The 18,701-nt window shown below is 40.6% G+C and overlaps 1 protein-coding gene across 7 annotated transcripts in view; it reads left to right on the forward strand.

Moving 5' to 3' along the window:
• Positions 1-2,526: 2,526 nt before the first annotated feature.
• Positions 2,527-18,701, forward strand: part of nlgn1 (neuroligin 1) — a 212,082-nt gene continuing 195,907 nt past the window's right edge. For 2 of the 7 annotated variants that reach the window (XM_028403398.1, XM_028403396.1), the window contains exon 1: positions 2,938-3,058. In XM_028403398.1, the coding sequence (XP_028259199.1) occupies positions 2,953-3,058 (106 nt within the window). In that variant the 5' untranslated portion in view covers positions 2,938-2,952. Of the gene's footprint in view, positions 3,063-3,283; positions 3,291-3,834; positions 3,895-5,833; positions 5,839-6,073; positions 6,099-7,367; positions 7,395-7,878; positions 7,893-15,909; positions 15,939-18,701 lie in introns of all 7 variants that reach the window. The other 5 variants (XM_028403401.1, XM_028403400.1, XM_028403399.1 and 2 more) reach the window with 5 other exon arrangements.

Below are 18,701 nucleotides of genomic sequence, written 5' to 3' on the forward strand. Positions count from 1 at the left end.
CACACTTGCAGGTTGTCATGGCAACACAAGCTTTTGCAGCTGATGAGTCAGCAAGAATATGGCTCAGGGATGGGCAATGCAGCAATTTTTCAGTTTTAATCCAAGAACAGGAATGCACTGTATGCACAGTGGGCATTGCAGAAAGGTTTTCAACAGCAAGAACAAAAAGTAATAGTCAACACAGTATACCTCTTCATGTTCAGTGAAGTTTATTCACTGGGAACTTAATGTATGAATATAAGACACCTGCCTTTCAGGGATTCTCAATTAAATACAAATATTTATGAAGGTTATGAAGATATAGATCTTTTCTTTGTTTATTGCATAAATGGAACTGATACATAAGCTAGTTTCTGTTAGGGTCTCAGGGTCTAACTTTACTTCTTTATGTATTCCAATTAACTCCAGGTCGCTTGTGAAGTATGCTAAATTATCTATGATCAAACACTCACACACGGATAGTGGGTGTGTAAACTTAATCACCATGTGACGCGCTCTTCTGTTTGATCTCCATCTCCTGTCTTGTTATTTTCCTTATAGTTCTGTTGTTGTTAACTTATGCACATCTTGCTGTCTGCCACTCAATTCTCTGCTTCTCTTTCTCTCTCTCTCTGTGTGTGTGTGTGTTGATTCAGACAGAAATGTGAATCCGTTTCTAGCCCAAAGCAAGTGTGTGTGTGTGCCATCATGTCATATCTCTCTTAAGACGTCTCAGCTTGTTTGTGTGTCTGTAAAAACGGTGCATTTTCAGTAGCCAAATAGACAATTTGCTGTGTGCATTGTGTGTGTGTGAGAGAGAGAGAGAGTGTGTGCAAAGCTAAACAGGATTACCTCAGTGTATGAAATCTGAAGGTGAGCTCATCCAAGTGGAACACTGACTCCTAAGCAGTGTGAAGGGGGGAAAAAAAACATACTGGGCAAGACAAGCCTTCATGTTGTACATCTGACATAAACACACTAACACACACACACACAGCATATAGAGTTCCTGCTGAAAGTATATCCAGTTTTTGAGGTGAATTTGAACTGCTCTGACTTTGTCTAAGAGTTTAAACCGAGGCAACTGGACTCAAGGATTGTTTCACCACATCTTAAAAAAAACAATCCTTGAGTCCAGTTGCCTCGATTTAAACTCTTGGACATGACTATGACCTGGATGATTATCTTATTTTTTTTGGAGAATTATTTTTTATCTGAGAAATGGAACATTTATATGTCATTGTAGACTAAAGAGTGTCAAGATGAAGCCAGAGAGTGTAGCACACCTCTCTGGATGTTGTCCAGATTTGGCACAAACTGGATGTTTCTGCAGTAACAACAGAAGAATGTAAACAAAATCAAAACAGGAAACCAAAATCAAAATCATCAGTTCATAAATATGAATTATCCAAACAATTACTTCCTCTATTCACACATTGGCTTAGTTGGACATGATGTAGCCAGGGAGCTGGCAGGACAAAGTCTACTGAATGTCTGTACTTGACTGAATCAGACATTTGCATTCTCACATGCTCATCCCCCCGGATGATGTCCAAAGAATTGTTACCGCTACAGTGCATGTGTGAAATGGGCATTCGACTGCACTAAATCATATGTCATAATACTGAACTCTTATTTGTTGTTATTTATTACAGCTGGATTTGTGCAATGCTGTTTCGAAACTTCCTTTTAGGGACCATGTCAGTCATGAGGGGTGCACGGAGGCCAAAACTAAGGAATGCTTGATGGACATTTTAAGACAAAATGTGAATAATTAGTCAACTAGTTGCACAAGTACACGTTTGATGCCTTAAAGTCTGGTCCCCGAGTGTTGACTTGTGAACAGCACCTCATCTCACAGCAATACGTTTCTACCTTTAGCGACACCTTCTTCTTCTTCTTCACCTTTTGTTGTTAATTCAAACAGCTAATGCACATTACTGCCATCTTCTGGTCATATTGATGCAATACTTTTTACCAGGCAGTTGTGTTTACTTTTCACAATCATTTATTGACTTTAATTAAACTAAAATGTGCACTTTCTTTCTTTATGTGAATACTGACTATTGTTTCTCTTTGTGTGTTGCAGGACTTTGGACTCAACTCTACACACTCCACCAAAAACCACTGCACCACGCACATAGCAGTGCACTTATCAATAAATGATGGAAACCCTCATCACTGACTGGCTTGTCTACGTTCAAAAAAGTGGCTCCTAAAGATGACATCTTTACTCTTTACTTCTCCATCGCAGTGGCTACTGACAGGACCTGTCTGAGGAATATTTTACATCCTGTGAGGAATATTTCTCAGATTTCCCTTCATCCAACTGGAGACACACATGGCTGCTATATTCTGTTTGGATTGGTCACATAGCCTGGGTCATCATTAGCGACTGCAACAGAGTCACCCACTTCTGCCTGTGTGTGAATGTGTTTTAATGTCTTTGTGTGTTTGTGTTTGCATCTGCATGGCATAAGTGAGACCATAAGACAAGTAAAGTAAAGATTTTTTTTTTAAAAAAAAGGTCACACAGGAGTAGTAGCAATGTCCCAGTGGAGGTACCATTCCAGGACTTGGTGTCGGCTACTACAGACTGCCACGAACAGGAGCAGGAGGATGGGAGATGTAGGACTGGACGGCTCCCTAAACTGGTGGGTGTCCACTCTGCTGTGGCTAGGACTGCTGCTCCTGCAGGCATGCCCAGCTGCTGTGTTTGCTCAAAAACTCGATGAGAATGACCCAGTGGTCACCACCAGCTATGGCAAGCTGCGTGGCATCAAGAAGGAACTCAACAACGAGATCCTAGGTCCTGTCGTACAGTTTTTAGGAGTGCCGTACGCCTCCCCGCCCACCGGCGAACGCCGCTTTCAGCCGCCTGAGCCACCGATCTCCTGGCCAGACATCCGCAACGCCACACACTTCGCCCCTGTGTGTCCTCAGAGCATCGTGGAGGGCCGCCTCCCGGATGTTATGCTGCCCGTGTGGTTTACCAACAACATTGACGTGGTGTCCACATACGTCCAGGACCAGAGCGAGGACTGCCTCTATCTTAACATCTACGTCCCCACTGAGGATGGTGAGTTAGCCTGCAGGTCCAGGGTAGGATGGTTGTGGGTGCAGCTGGAGGCGGGAATTACACCCACAACCTTATGGTAGAGAGAGGGTGGTGTTGTTGGGGTGTGATGTCATAGATTGTATTTCCATCTATGTATGTCTGTGAGTAGAGGGAAAGCATGACCTTGTGCATGTTTAAAGTGCATGACACTGTGTGTGTGTGTGTGTGAGAAAGAGAATGACAGAGAAAACATGTGTGGCATCCACTGAGGCAAGTTTTCATTCCAATTCATATCTAGCTCAATCTGTTTCCTTCATCTTCCATCCTTTGTGACCTTTTCTCCTCCACCATCATCATCTCCTTATTTCTCCTCTAACAGATTCTCCTCTCATCCGCAGCTCCTCTTTCTCCTCACTGCTTTATTTGTCCTCCTCTGATTCCCCTCTCCTTCTGCCATGTCTGTAGCTCATCATAGTGTATTGTGCTCCGCCACAATGGCTACAGTTCATTAAACAAGACAGTCGTTGTCATGATCATCAGCGATTGATTTGGCTGACTGGCTGAATGACTGGCTGGCCGAATGATAGACTGAATACTGCTCTGATTGAGCTGGTGTGATTCATTCTTTCTCCCTCTGTCTTTATTTCTCCCCTTCCTTCCTTCCTTCCTCTCTAAGTCTTTCTCAGTCAATCAGCTTTGTGTGTGTGTGTATATCAGTGTGTGTGCATGCCAGCTCCTGTGTGCATTGCGCGTCCAGGGGCTCCATGTTATTCTTTAGTTTTCTATTCACTTTACAGTCAAAAGAATATCCAAGGAATGTGCCAGGAAACCGGGCAAGAAAATATGTAGACAAGGAGGTATGTACAATCTGAATGCAACCTATACAATGCCACAGGAAGACATGAGGAGGAAAGAGATCAGCTGGGAGATCAGGGTCTACAAATTATGCGGGTCTTGACTCAGGGTATGTCTGCAGCTTTTTTAGAAAGCTAAAGAGACAGGACCTTTTAAACACTACCTGGAAGTGAATTTAAGACCAATTTAAAACCCTAAGTAGGAAAGTCAAGATGTCAGAAGCAGTATTCTTCTGACTAATGCATTTCAGTAAGAATAAGCGAGCAGAGCGGGAAAAGACCTTTTCATATTTGTCAGACTTTGTAAGGCCCTGCAGATGACGGACCCTGAATCAGACATGCAATTTGTAGGCCTTGTGATGCTGGGATGAGGTTGAGGTATGTGTTTTTTGCGCCACACTCCCTGTTATTGATGTGTGCTCTCATTGGTCAGTGAAAGTGCGATTGGCTGCCAGATTGGAGGTCATAAGGTGCCTAATAATGATGGTTGATGTGTGGTGAGATTGCAGCTTATTAGATGAGGCACACTGTCACAAACACACACACAGTCACACACACACACTCACACTCATTCAACAGTGATGTAGCAGTGTTAAATAAGATGAGCTCAGGCTGGACCTTGACTATGTAATCTCCATTAAAAGAAAGCAGAGCTGTGTTCAGGTTGGCTCCCGCTACTGTATCAAGCTCTGTTTCATCAAGATAATGCCCTCCATGTCTTCTGTCTCTCTGCCCGCTCCCTTCCTGGATGTGAGCGCATCATTGTGTATGCACGCTTGTGTGAGAGTGTGTATGTGAGAGAGAGAGAGAGAGATGCTGACAGTGTCCTTGATAAGGTCTGGGTGTTAATGTCATTGTCTTGGCACCAGGGCGTGCCTTATTCCTTTAAGTCCTGCAACACAGAAAAAAGAAAACATGTTTTTATTCCTTTCCTCTCTGCAAATGTGTTGCACACACACAGATTATAGAAGCTTACACATTAGTCACACAACACAGAAAAACATAATTTGGAAACCAAGACCTTAGACAATCTCTTGTAGTTTTTGTGTGTGTGTTACAATCAAGGGAGATTTGGCCTAGGGAACAGAAGATGAAAAAAGATAAAGCAACATGGCAGATATGTGGCTTGTCTTACAGAAGAAGCTTTTTCATGTGTACATGTGTGACATGTGTACTCTTAGCAAAAAAAAAAAAAAAAGATTTCTTTCTAGGAAACGTCAGGGAACTTTCAACTTAACAGAGCCCTGAGTTCTGCACAGTGGTGACCTGTGTGCATGAAGACCATGACTTAAACTAAATTTGTACTAATTATTGGGTTTAATGAGATTTAGTTAATAATATTGTTACTACTAATATTTATTTGTTTATTCATTAATGTATTCTTTTTTGATTGTGCCAGTTCTGGTGCTCCATACAGACTCTCTATTTACTTTAAGCAATCACTGTTAACATGGAGAAAAGTGTGCCCAATATGTAGGTATATAGCAAGAAGCCTAGTTGGTGGATCGCTTTGTACAGCTCTTGCAGAACAATGAACGATTTGAACATCAAAGTGCACATTGCTACTGATGAATGGCCAGAGGCATCTAAGAAAATTCAAATGCATATTAACAGCCAGACAACATAACTTGCCGCACAGGAGTCTATGAGGTCTTCAGGCATTGTGTTGAGTGTGTGCTGGTTCAGCTCCCACTGAGTTACTGGAGGCATGTCTACTAGGCTACAGGATCACACAGGTTCAAACAGCATTGGGGGGAATACTGAGTTCTGCAGTGATGCCAGAGGTTACACTTAAAGAGGGAGAAGCAATTTCTGTGGATACTTTCAGAACTTCAGTCATTATCAGTGACATTTGTGTGGAGTGTAGTCAGTGGTGCATGGTGTGCTTTGGACAAATCATGGTGAGTGACTGGGTAATTTCATGGCTAGATGTGTGCCGCAGCCACAGTGGCAAATTTTGTAGCAGGGTTGGAAAGCAAGAAATGCGTTATCAGTCAATGTGGTAGAGTCGTGATCAGTGAAATCATCTGTGTTATGTCTTTGTTAAAGTGACATGCATCAGCAAAAAGACATATGACCTGGCCCCAGATCTTCAATTTGATTGAATGAATTAGCCATTTCATGCCATGTAGTTTAAACTGTGAAATTTTGGTCTGTCCCAGATGAAAGACGACCATCGTAGGAGAAACGTGGAGATATCTTTAGTCGTGGCTCTAAAATGTGGGTCTTACTTTGCACTGTGAAACACGTTCAAAGCATCTTGTGACCAAATATAACTCTTACCGTCAATACAACATTTTTGATCCAAACTAAGGTTTGTTTCTGTCACTGCATGCTGCGACAGAGAGGGTGGTGCAGCCAGACTGATGAGTTTCAGAGTCTGAGGATGAGGATGAAGAGTGAAGGTGTCATCTTATAATGCTACACTGTTAGCATCACTTTGAATGAGTGAACTAGTTAGCTATTAGCTGCTAGCTAATGTGATGTCAGTGAAACCGAATTAAAATAATCAGATATGCTGTTTTTTTCATATTTTATTTTCTCAGAATCTCTGCAATTGAGGATTTTTTTTTTATCTCATAAAGCCCTGAACCAGAATTCTTAATATATTTGGATTTTGCTAACCTCTAGCCTGCATCTGAATCATAAGAGCTTACAGTGAACAAAGAAGAGAAAGAAAAGGGAAGTGGAGGGAGGAAAGCAAGCAATGTAGTGATGAACAGCTGCGGGAAAAGGCAGACATAGTGTGATAATGGTAAGAAGGACAAAAACAAAGTGAGAGCAGGACACACAGAGCCAGACAATAGGGCAGCAGTGAAAGTGAGGGAGGCAGAGTGTAATTGCTGTGGGACTCATCTCTTTGTCCTCATAAGGACTATTGTACTGCCCTGTGCCGCGCTGGTTCAAAGAAGTCTTCTGTGGTTAAAAGTAGTGTTTTTGATGTCTGTGGGATGGAGTGTGGTCATTAAGTTATCACATGCTGGGGCAGTCGTCTTTGTGTTGAGATCAGAGGTAGCAGCGCCGCGGTTGGTCTTCGTCATTCTCAGCAGGACGCATTCACATTTCAATTTAAAAATTGAAACAAATTAAATTTATATGTAAAAATCAGCAAAACCCATGATGCATTAGTCAGATGTTTCTGGCTATGTAGGACTCTTAATGATAAAATGCATTCTTTTTAAATTAAGAAAAAAAAACACACTTTCTAGTTGACAGGATTATGTAATTCAGAATAATTTTGCCTGTTTTTCTTTCCTGCTCGGTTGTTCATCTTTTTCATCTCAGTCTCAACTTAGACCCACAGTTGAGTCAGCTGTGTGGGTTGTCAAAAGACATTGTGAGAAACAGAAAATAACACACTGATACAGAAGAAAAGAATACAATAAATACAAATTATCACATTTTAATTAATGGCAGCAAATATATAACTACTCAGAGAGCTGTTTTTTTCTTTTAACAGTTTGCAGTCTGTTTAGCAGCGTGTAGTAAGAGTTTGCTGCTCTGTTGTCTTGTCAGTGTCTTAAACACCCCTCAGTATTACCCACAGCAAGGTATGAGATTTTAGATTTAACACATGTATTATGTTGCTGAGCAAAAAACTTCAGATTTTTAGATGGTTCTAAATGAATCCTCTTGACGTGGATGGCTTAATTAACTGTCTTGGCAACAGTTACTTGACTCACAAAAATATGAAGCTACACCTATATTGTACTATAGATATGAAGCTTTGGTTTGGAGAGGTTTACTTTAGAGAAGCGTGAAACCAGTGCCATTGGTCAGACAGGTGAGCCATCACAGTCTGTAATCTGCTGTGTGTTCAGGTTTTGTGGAAATTTTACATCCTTATCTGGCACTAGGCGTCAAAGCATTGTAGTTAATAACATACAATGATTAGTCTACTGGGGGAAAAGGCATGTCTTGTTCAAATTCTGCAGCTTTTCTCTTTCTGTTGGTTCCATTTTTGTTTTTTGCCCACACGTATTTCAGTTGAGAGTACAATGGTGCATTATGTGAGCTGTGTCCTGCAGTTGGATTCGAATTTCATTACACCCCTGTTCGCGTGGCTTAATAACTTTGATTGTTCCAAATAGGAAAAATATCCAGAACATGTTGCATCTCTAGATAATTTCCAAGTACTCAATGACAACAGAAAAAAAACAAACATTTTGAATACACAATTGTCCAATGTGTCTAATTTTCATAAGACACAAAACTGCTGGCTAGTAAGCTTGTCAGATAAAATGAACCAATACATCACCACATTTTTCATCAGAAATCACAACTACTTTTGTCCCCTGCTCTACCAATAATTTCATATTATCAGATTGTAGTTGTAAAGATCTCTACCCTGCAAACTACTGCGCGTGCTATGCTGTGGTAAATGCTTCATGAAATCAGCTGTTCACCTGCTGCCCACCTAAACAGCTGGGAAAAGGAATAAAACTGAACTCCCTGTAAGGTGTTAAAAACTCTCTATATGTTTACTTTATGATGAATTAAGCATCAGGCTTTTATAAACCAAACTAGGCCATTTAAACTTCAAACTAGGCCATTTCCCAGTGCGTCTACACACTGTTTAATATCTCAAATATTTCTGGAAATATTTCAACATGTTGCATTATTCTGAAATTGTCTATGTGCCATCACTCCAGAGGGGTTTGCAATAGAAGCTCCACTAGAGTTGTGAATCTTGTCAACTTCACAGATGGTGAATCTTTTAGCATTTTTTTCCGTTGCGGCTCCCTTTTTTCCTACATGTCTTTGTTCTTCCTGCTTGTCTTTCTCTCTCTCTCCCCTCCATCCATCTTTTTCTCCCTCTGCACAGGTTGGCTTTATCCCTTGTGCCTGTCTCTGTCTCTCTATCCATCCTGACCTATTCACCCTCCGCCATCTCACTTTCCTCCTATGTCCTTTTCTCCTGCTCGTGTCTTTTTTATTTTTTTTTTTTTCTCTTATTCCTCGGGCTCCGTCCTAGTTTTGTAGTCGTTGAAGAAAGATCCTGTGGGAGGCGGAGAGCGTGCAGACACACATATACTCAAAGACAAACGTAGGAAATAGAAGGCAAGAATAGGCATGGCCCTTCTTGTGTTTGGGTTTCCCTTGAGGGGCTCTGTCACCTCCACTCACAACTTAACTTCTCCACACTGCTATTTCCTCTTATGTTGTGTGTGTTTGTGTGCCTGTCTAGATGGATCTGTAGATCTGGGTATGTGTAAATATGTCAGGAGAATTTTAGGTTCTGTCTTGTCTGAGAGAGTTTTGTGTCAAAAACATGGCTAAGTATCCATGCTGGCTGCTGGGCAGGTGGTGGACCTGTCATTTAAAGCCCAGTCCCAATATTCATGATTCTGAACTGGGCCTAAAAATATAAGAAAGAGAAGCATATATTGGAAAAGTATGTATCTTTGTTCCCACTGATCCATAAGACTTCTTAATTCCGTGTGTAAATCACCTGTAATCTCTGTTTGCTGAGGTTGAAACAATCATGTTTTGGGTGTCACCATAACAACAATCATGATTAAAGCACTACCATTGAACTACTCATAGATATTAGGGTTGGTGTGGTGAATGGATCCAAAAGCATACTCGGGCAAGGTAAAGGGTAAAGGGTGAGTTTTAATGTATGTTTGCTCAGAACAAAAGATGAGGAACAGAGGCAGGTTGGTGGTGGCGTGGCGGTGGTGAGGCTGGCGTAAATCTGGTAGGCGAGGCAACAGCACACAGGAATTCTTCCTGGAGAGTGAATACAAAACATGAAGTTCATCTAGTAACACGTGAAAGTTTAACTGCAACACGGGGTTCACAGCAGCAAGAAAGTTACCCAACACAGTAGACAATTCAGCGTCGGTCTGAAGCTCCACACAGGAATATAAAGGCAGTCGATAGGAGATCAGACCCAGGTGTGCCAGCCGCCAGTCGCGCCCCATCATCCCGGAGGGAGGGTGCCTCCCACTGAAGGCGGAACCAAAAAACACCTGCTCACAAATACACAGCACACAAAACATCCAAAACTCAACAATAGGACTACCATTCATGCTAAAAACCAACCACTTCCAGTCCATGTAGTGACGTCCTGCATCCATGCACACAGTGGCATGCTAGAATCTTCAGTCAGACCACCTGCAGTGTCCTTTATTTCTCAGTTTCATGCAAAGCCGACTGAATAACGGACATGCAAACACATGCAGAAGCGCTACTCTTCACCTCCAGCAGACTAGTAGGCAGTCACTAGCATTTATCCTCATGTGGGAGACTGAAAGTTGTTGAGGTCAACAATAAAGCTGGTGGAGTTGGTCATCATGTTCAACCAAGGTTGAATGTGAATAGGTGTCATAAAAAGATTGTGGGTTTGTGTCAGGCACTTATGCAAAGCAGGTCAGTCACTGGTATGGAACATTCTCGAAACTTCACCTTGCTTTTAAGTGAATGGCTAAAAGTGAACAGAAGCCTTTCTCCCTCTCCAGTGTTTATATAATTTTAATTCTAATCACAAATAACATGTCACCACACAAAAGACGCACAGCAACCACTAGACCAGCCACAGACCTGTGGTCAGTGAGGTATAATTACTGTTTTTGTCAAGGGAGACTTGTAATTTAATCATAACAAGCTTTCCAAATACAGTTTAGATTCAACCAAAGCAAATCAAATAAATACATTTAGAATACTTGATAATAGAGAAAAGGAAGCTCAATCTAAAGCAGACTCAAGTATGATGTGGACTAATAATAGAGATCGTAAATTGGCAGAATGTTTTAGCACTGCCGAGAACAGAACGCAGAACCAGATATTTTGCCAGAAAATACTAATGTGCCAGCATTACTTACTCTCTAAAAGGTTGTGTGTGCTCTTGTTTACTCAGTCAACTGCATCCAAGCAACATTTACCTGTTTACCTGTATAGCTTTTCCTCAGGGGTTGATTATGTATAATATAGCAGCAGAACCAATATAAAGTCATGTATCAATCCTAAAGCTCCTACCTGAGACATCAGTGCCTGTTGACATTGTTAGCATAGTGGCTAGTATGCTAAACAGGCTCGTTTAGGTTTGCCTTAGGCTGATGTATCTTTATGTGATGCTATATTTATTTCTAATATCCCCAAATTATTTTGACACATAAAAATGATCTCTGGCTTGAATTTAATTATTTATTACAATGTAAAAAAATGTTTAATAAGACGCTCAGTATAAATTCAGAGTTCAAGTTTTAATATCTAGGTCACTGGTTAAAACTTTTCTTAAGAGCGTGCTTGTTGCTCAGTCAGTTACACATCCAAAGAAAAGAAGAGTGTGACCTTGACTCGGTGTATAAACAGTTTTTCAACCTTTTGTTTTCTTAAATAGTAACACCCTCATCAGCATCCACCCACCTACTCTCAAACCTCCACACACACACAAACACATACATGCTGCTGAAGGTGACAGCATTGATAGCTACTCATACATATTCATGACAGCTGCATTACAATAAATAAATAAGCTGCTTTTTTTTTTTCTTTCCTGAACATTAGATGAAGGGCATTTGAACCTTCGGCACACTGCCAACATAAGCCGTCATAGCCGCACAAAGAAGCAGGGATACAAATGTCATAACAGTGTTCCAACCTCACAAAAAATCAATCTTTTTTTTTTTTTTTTCTTTTCCCCGACCCTCTCGTCTTTATCGCCTCGTCACTACGGCTGTAGCGGGGACACATTTTGCCTCATGCATATTTCAGGCAGCGCATTGTGAACAACAGAGGTAGACACGGCGTGGTGAAAAGTAACAGCTCTTGCTTTAGTTTCTATTTCACTCCTAGTCATTATTTATGGCGACCCTTTCCAAAATGGCTGTACAACTATGTAATGCACAGAGCCATTTGCCTCTGTGATGATGGAGAGGCAGCTGTAAACTAAACATAGGCAATGATGTTAGCCTCTCTACACAAACAATATGAGAAAGGGAATGAAAAACACTGAATGAATTATAGCACTGTTTTTCATGTAGAATATTCTTTTTGGTCATTATATTCATAAGGTCAGCAGTGTCTTTTTGCTGTGTTCAGGTTTAAAAAAAAAACAGTAAATTAAAGGAGTGACGAGAACAGGGGTGCCACTTGGCTCGCGAGCTACTTTTTACTATGACCAAGTCAAAATGATCTATCTACTCTAATCCACGTATATACATGTGTGCATATAATTGATTTCAATTTTAGATATGAACACTAGCCTATATATAAACAGGTTAAAATAATCAAATCAATAACCAGAGAGAGGCTGCTAAATGGATGATAAATAAAGGCAACACAAAAAAATAACAATCCCTATTTTTACTGTGTTTTAAGTGATAAAACTAGCTGACAGCAAGCAAGTCCTACTCGATCGCGATCGTCATATTGGGCACCCCTGGACTAGAATATACACTGTTTGTACAAACTTGTAGATGTCCAAATGGGAGTATGGTTAATCAGTGACCACTGAAAACCTCTATAAGCACTTAGTTGGTGTCATAGGGCTTCTGTGCTCAGAGAGTTGCAGAGGCCAGATGGCTGGAGGACTGGTACTTGTAATGTGTGTGTGTGTGTGTTAGGTCTAGTTCGGTGTCTTTAGCGCCATGGTCCTTCTTGGTATGCTACAATCTGAGGATTGCATCTCCTTTTCTTTACTTTACTATTAGCTTCAACTTGTGTCCACAGGGGCTTTTTAGCAAGTGATGCTGCTGCAAAAAGATTAGAGCTCTTAGTACCAGACTTAGGTGCAGCTCACATCTCTTAGCTGTCACATGAGCACTCTACAAGCTAGTGTTTCTTCCTCCGTTGTAACAATTATAATGTGCTTTGCTAATGGCCAGCCTCAGTGACAGTAGTGGATGAACCAACACAAAACAACCCCACAGCCAATAAACACAATTCATTTCAATGTCATTTAATTTATTTAAATTTCACTAAGAGTCTTTCACCAAATACCACTAAAGGGCAATAAGTTAGCATTATAAAACTATGGAATTACAGCCTACCTGGTGCGCTCACCTTCTGAGGCAACTTCAGTGAAATTGTCAGGGAATATTACATTAAGTATTCATAATATCCTACAGTGGATGAATATAATGTTTTGTATTTTTAGGGTATTGGCCGCTTTAACAGAAATATGCTTCATTTGCTGCGACAGAGCCACTATCATTTAAACAAGAGACTTTTGGAGGCAGGAGAATATTTTTACTGAACATTCTTCTTTGAAGCAGTTAATTATTTAGCGGCCTACTGTGAATGCTAATGATTTAGTGTTTTTGGTTCAAGTGCATGTAGAAGCAGGTTTTGCATCATCTCAGAAGCACTGAAGTGTACTTAGTGCTGAAAACAGAACTGAAACCACTGCAGATGTTCTCACATCTCATGGTAGTGAGACCATAAGCTAATTAACTCTAAGAAAATGTTAAATGCCTGATTATGCAGCAACAAAAATATAGAGCCTGGTGTACATTCATGCAATCAGGAAGGAGGAAGACGTCCACTGCTCGACATACATCTATGTAATTCTTCATGTCTTGAGGAACGTGGCTGAGATGCCTGAATATCCCCTTGATCTGTTTGTTCATTTATTTCTGTGCGTGGATTCATGTTGTATATTGTGTTTGCCTTGTGTTACATGTGAACCTGAAGCCTTCTCCAAAGTGCTGTAGCGTAGTGCAGGGGAGTATGAAATCTGTTGTTAGGGACTGCCAACTGTCTTTAATTATGCTGTGATGTTAAATTGGGTATGGAGGAATAGAGCAGGTTGTGCACAGTAATGCTGGCCTCACGCCCAGGTTCATTGTTCCCATAGATACATACGGACTACCACTGCCTCGCAGTCCTTTACAGGGCTTGTTGGCACAGCGAAGCTTTTGCTAAACTTACTCCACAGTGTGGTGACAGAAAGCTGCCACGGAGCTGCCACTTATGACATCTGTGTTGCAAGCCCCAGCATGCAGCTTAAATCCATAGTAATGTATGTATATTTCTGGCCTCACTGTATCTCTGTCCAGTCTAATGGATACTGCTCAGAGGCAGACAACCGCAGGATTGACAGGTGTGTAGGTGTACATTAATTCCTGGTGGAGGTGTTTTGTGTCGGTGCACATACAGTGTATTGCATGTATGTGGAAAAGTAAATAGATGAGGTGATGCTCAGCCAGATGGTGTGCAGGACGCTCGACACAGAAGCCAAAATGTCACCTTAGCTTGGTAATGAGACAGGGAGTGGTGGGGGGTGTTACAGAGATTCCTAATGATTTGTGAGCGAATACACATACGTTAGCACTGCCTTATGGGGCTTTCATCATCTTTTCTGTGTGGTAGAATCTTATCTCTGATTATACCTAAACAGGTGTGATCATGTTGTTGATGTCTATACAGTGAAGCGGTTTCATATAAGGAAAACCTTTAGTTGTGAGTGCACATAAATGAGCTGTAATGCTGTCAAAATGTCCTTCATTAGTGTCATTGCCATATAAATAAGCTCTTTGAAAACAGATTAGTTTCGCCGGAGGAGGCTCAGCAGCATCCACTCACACAGCATCACAGCTCCTACTGTGTGATTATCATGATTTTTAATTTTAAGACTTTTTTTTTTAAATGTGTGAATCTTCACCACAGCCTCGTCACTCCCTATCTTTCCTCCCTCTCTATTTCCTGTTTTCTCACACTCAGGCACTATGAAAAGTCATTACCGGTAGCTCCATTCCAAATTGCCACCTAGTGTCTCATCTGTAATATTTATGTGCTGCACTAACAAATAAAGAAGAATGACAGAACACCTCATTGCCACAATGAGAAGTAATTAGATGTAATTTGCTGTTGCACTACTACATAAATCACTTTAAGGCCTGCAGTCATATTCACTCCAAAGGTGTTCGCCAATGAACCAGCCTTGTCTCTTTATTTCTCTGTGGTGGTCTCTATCTGTTTCATTTGTATACAGAAATGTCTTTTTAACTTGATTTTTATGGTTTGTCATTTTGTTTTGTTACAATTTCCATTCATTAGAATAGGTGTGTTTTTTACTTTTGTAATTCTTAACCAAAGCATAAAATTATTTAGATAATACAATAGTTTTCCTATTGTACTCTTCGTGTATGTGTGTCTGCAAATATTTCACAATAATAGCCCTGTAAAGGGGAGTATTGACTCACAGTGGCCATTCATGGAACTGCAGTTGTTGGCATTTGTTTGTAAAATGCCCTACTTTTGTCCAACAGAAATAAGCAGGATAGAAAAAAATGATAGTCAATTTCCCAATGTTTGACAATATATATATTTATATTGTAGTCATTTCTTTCACCTTTTTAAATTCTGCCTGGGTGGAATGCTTTGACTGACAGATGGGTGCGGTCTTGGATCACCGCTTCCTTTGGCCATATATGGATTTACGTAGCTCACACAAAGCTTTAAAACCACTTGTGAACTAGTGGATGGATTACTTCATAAAAAGCCTGTACACCTCTATTTACTGGATTTTTAATTTGAAACCATCACAGGAAGTGTTGATGTGTGTCTTTTAATTATACATACCTTATGTCATACTCTGCTCGACCTAGATGTGTGGTTTGAGGGAGATGAATCCCTGGTCGTGCTAAAGTGTGAATAGTTGGCACTGGGCATGGGTGAAGGTCAGTTCAGTAGAATACAATGGAGCTGCTTCATAATGTTATCATTGTTTCAGAGTATTATCTTAAATCCTTATTATGCAGGATCTGAGGGAAGTATGATCCTATTCCATTGGCTCTTAATAGTGCTGAGGATTTCTGATAGTATCCCAGCAATAATTGGTTTACTGTAGCCTATTGCATTATATTGCAGCACCACATTACATGAGGCCAATACATAGAGAAAATAGACATTACATGTTATATGTTAGTTTTAATCTATTATATCTATTATAAATAAAACCCCATTTTTACTAAGTGCTGACATACTTTTAGAAAAAAAAAAGTTTTATCATCAGCTGTTGTTGCAGTTTATGTGACTTCCATAAACCGACTCACATGCTGAGTACAGCAGCTTTGTCAAAGAAAGGGGCACCATTCAGCGTTGTTATATCCAAACATGGGTTTTGCTGTGCGGTTCAGCCAGAATGCTGTTCTCTCTTCTGTGACCCACTGCCTCTGAGAGTCACTCTGTGATTCAAGTTTTTAACCCTTTTGTAAAATTATAATACACTTTGAATTTGCCTCCTCTCCGTCCCTAAAACTGTCTCTCTGTACTTATCTTTTTCTCCAGAGAAATTTATTAGGAAGTCGACATCATTAAGCACCTTGACTCATGTGCTGCTGGGCTTTAATGTTTAATTTCACACCAAACGAGGGGAGGAGGAGGAGGAGGATGAGAGGGGGAGGGAAGAGGATCACAGAAGGGGATATGTTTGTTAATTTTATGTGCCTTTTCAGGGGTTTGTGGAGTAAATCATAAATCCTTCATGGGCTCTTATATAACTCTGTGTGTGTGTGTGTGTAGGATTTAATTGTCTATATACATTATTTGTAAATCTAGTAATTAGCCTCAATATTGCATTGGGTCAGTGTCTCGTTACAACACATACTACTACACACATAACATATTTAAACTCATATTGTTCTTTGTTGAAGTTTCAAAGCGTGTATGCAGGTGTACACGCACACACACACACGCTCACTCAAAGATAAATTATGTTCATGTGCTTAAAGATGATGTACTCAATATTCACTCATTACCAATCACACAAAGCGAGAGACACCAGTTTTGCTTGGACTGCTGTATTGGACATTAGATCTAAATTCCAAGGCCGTGTGTGTGTGTGTGTGTGTGTGTCAGTGTCAGCACACAGGAGACAGCAATAGACACCTCAGCAGCTTTAGATACACAACAGCTGTCAATAACTCATCACTTCTTTCATTAAGTATATTGGCAGCCAGACAAATAGGCTGTGTGTGTGTGTGTGTGCCTTCTGTTCCTGCTTGTTCAGTGACTCTTTGACTGGACTGCTTTTTTTTAAATTTTTCATTTAAAGCCCATTTGACCATTAAGCTACTGTGTTTGGAAAGCCCACACAGACGCTTATGAGTGAGAGTTGGTGTGCTTTATGTGTGTGTGTGTGGTTCCATTCTGACAGGTAAAAGGTGATGGATAACACGTGGTAGCGTGGAGGGGTTTGGCGTAGGCGGAGGTGCAGACTATTGGCAAACACGTTAACTCCACTGAGAGTGAGGAAGAGGGCTAGGGGTGGCAAAACAGCCATGAAGAGATCAGCGGTGAGCAAGAGACAAATAATGAACTCCCACCACTTGTGGCCCCATGGAAAGGCTGCAAAAGAACTGTACTGGGAATTTGGTTATTTATGGAGAAGTGATTAAAAATTACAGGGATGAATGTTGATTTAAACTCAATCCATCCATTACATGCTTTTAGATTTAGAAATGAAAGTTTATTGTGGGTAAAACAGGCACTTGGAGAGCAGAATGTACTAACACAGCATATTATTATTATGGATTTAAAAGCATCACTGTTTGAGGAGATTTGCCATCCATTCCCCCTGATTATGACCAGCAATGTCACTGTGATTGTGTAGTAATTACCCACCATCTACCTCATTCATGTCTGCGCTTGGTACGCTTCACATACATGAACCTTATTAACTGGTGCATGCGGGGACACTCACAGAGTGTATGCACCCTACGCCTTCTGCTTTGCACTTGTTTATGATTAAAATGAAGCTCAGGCTAGATCTTGGCTTTGAACCTAGAAAAACACACCGAGTTAAACCTTAGAGGTATAAAACTCAGTCTCTTGTACAGGTACTTCTTGTTATCTTTATTTATCCATTTTCCAAGAGTAGTGACAAGGCCATGTGCATGCTACACCAGTGTAATAAAGCCAAGGGCCCAAAGCTCAGGCACTCAGGTCGTTCAAAAATCCAACATCGAGTTTTTACTCATTGTCGAAAAAGATGACACTCCATTCTAAGAGCCTCAAGGTTGTTCTGTGATGGTATGGCATCAGGAGGAGAAAAGCTGCTGATGGACAGACAGCTGTCTGTCGGCAATTCTGGGCCTGTCATCATGTGCTAAAATAGACGACAGACAATGGATGGTGTTGATTAGTAAAGAGATTGAGATAATGAGTGGACATGGAGAAAATAACCATGACATACTTGAGGGAGGAGAAGGGGAGAATATTAAAAGAAATAACTATCACCACTATTAATAACCATTACTGCCGGCAGCATGTGTTTAATATGTTAAAGAATGTGGGTAATTATAAAGATGAAGTCAGGGGAAGATAAATTTCCTGCTTTCAGTATGTGCATTCAGCAGGTGCTATGACTGTAACAGTAGCATAACAATTTGTTCAGACTTGGAAGCTCATCATTACAGTGAAGTTTTGCCCACATTGGATGAAGTATGTGGGTGGTACAGCAAAATCAACAATCTGTCATACTTTTGAAAGAGTTTTGGAATGTGGCTATTGTGTGACGATGTGAAAAGTTTTGTAGGACGGTCAAAAATTGGGTACACACTTCACTTGTGTACTGATTTTCATAATCCCAAACAAAACTAAACAGAGTGGCAGATTTAAGAAGTTATGACATCAAAACATTTTGTGTAGCCAGTTGGTGGTCCAGTAAACACATAAGTTATAGCAACTTCCTTTTTTGTGTGGAAGTGTCACATTTTGAAGCCATGCCCCGTTTATATCATAACACTTCAGTACTGAATCTTGATTGTGTGCTCCTTATTGTCTTAGAAACGTTCAGTGTCCAAAACTAATTCTACTAAGTAGAGTTAAAGAGACAATGTAAGTCCATATAACTTAAAGGG

Source organism: Parambassis ranga, chromosome 4 (assembly GCF_900634625.1).
Source record: "Parambassis ranga chromosome 4, fParRan2.1, whole genome shotgun sequence".
Taxonomy (NCBI): Eukaryota; Metazoa; Chordata; class Actinopteri; family Ambassidae; genus Parambassis; species Parambassis ranga.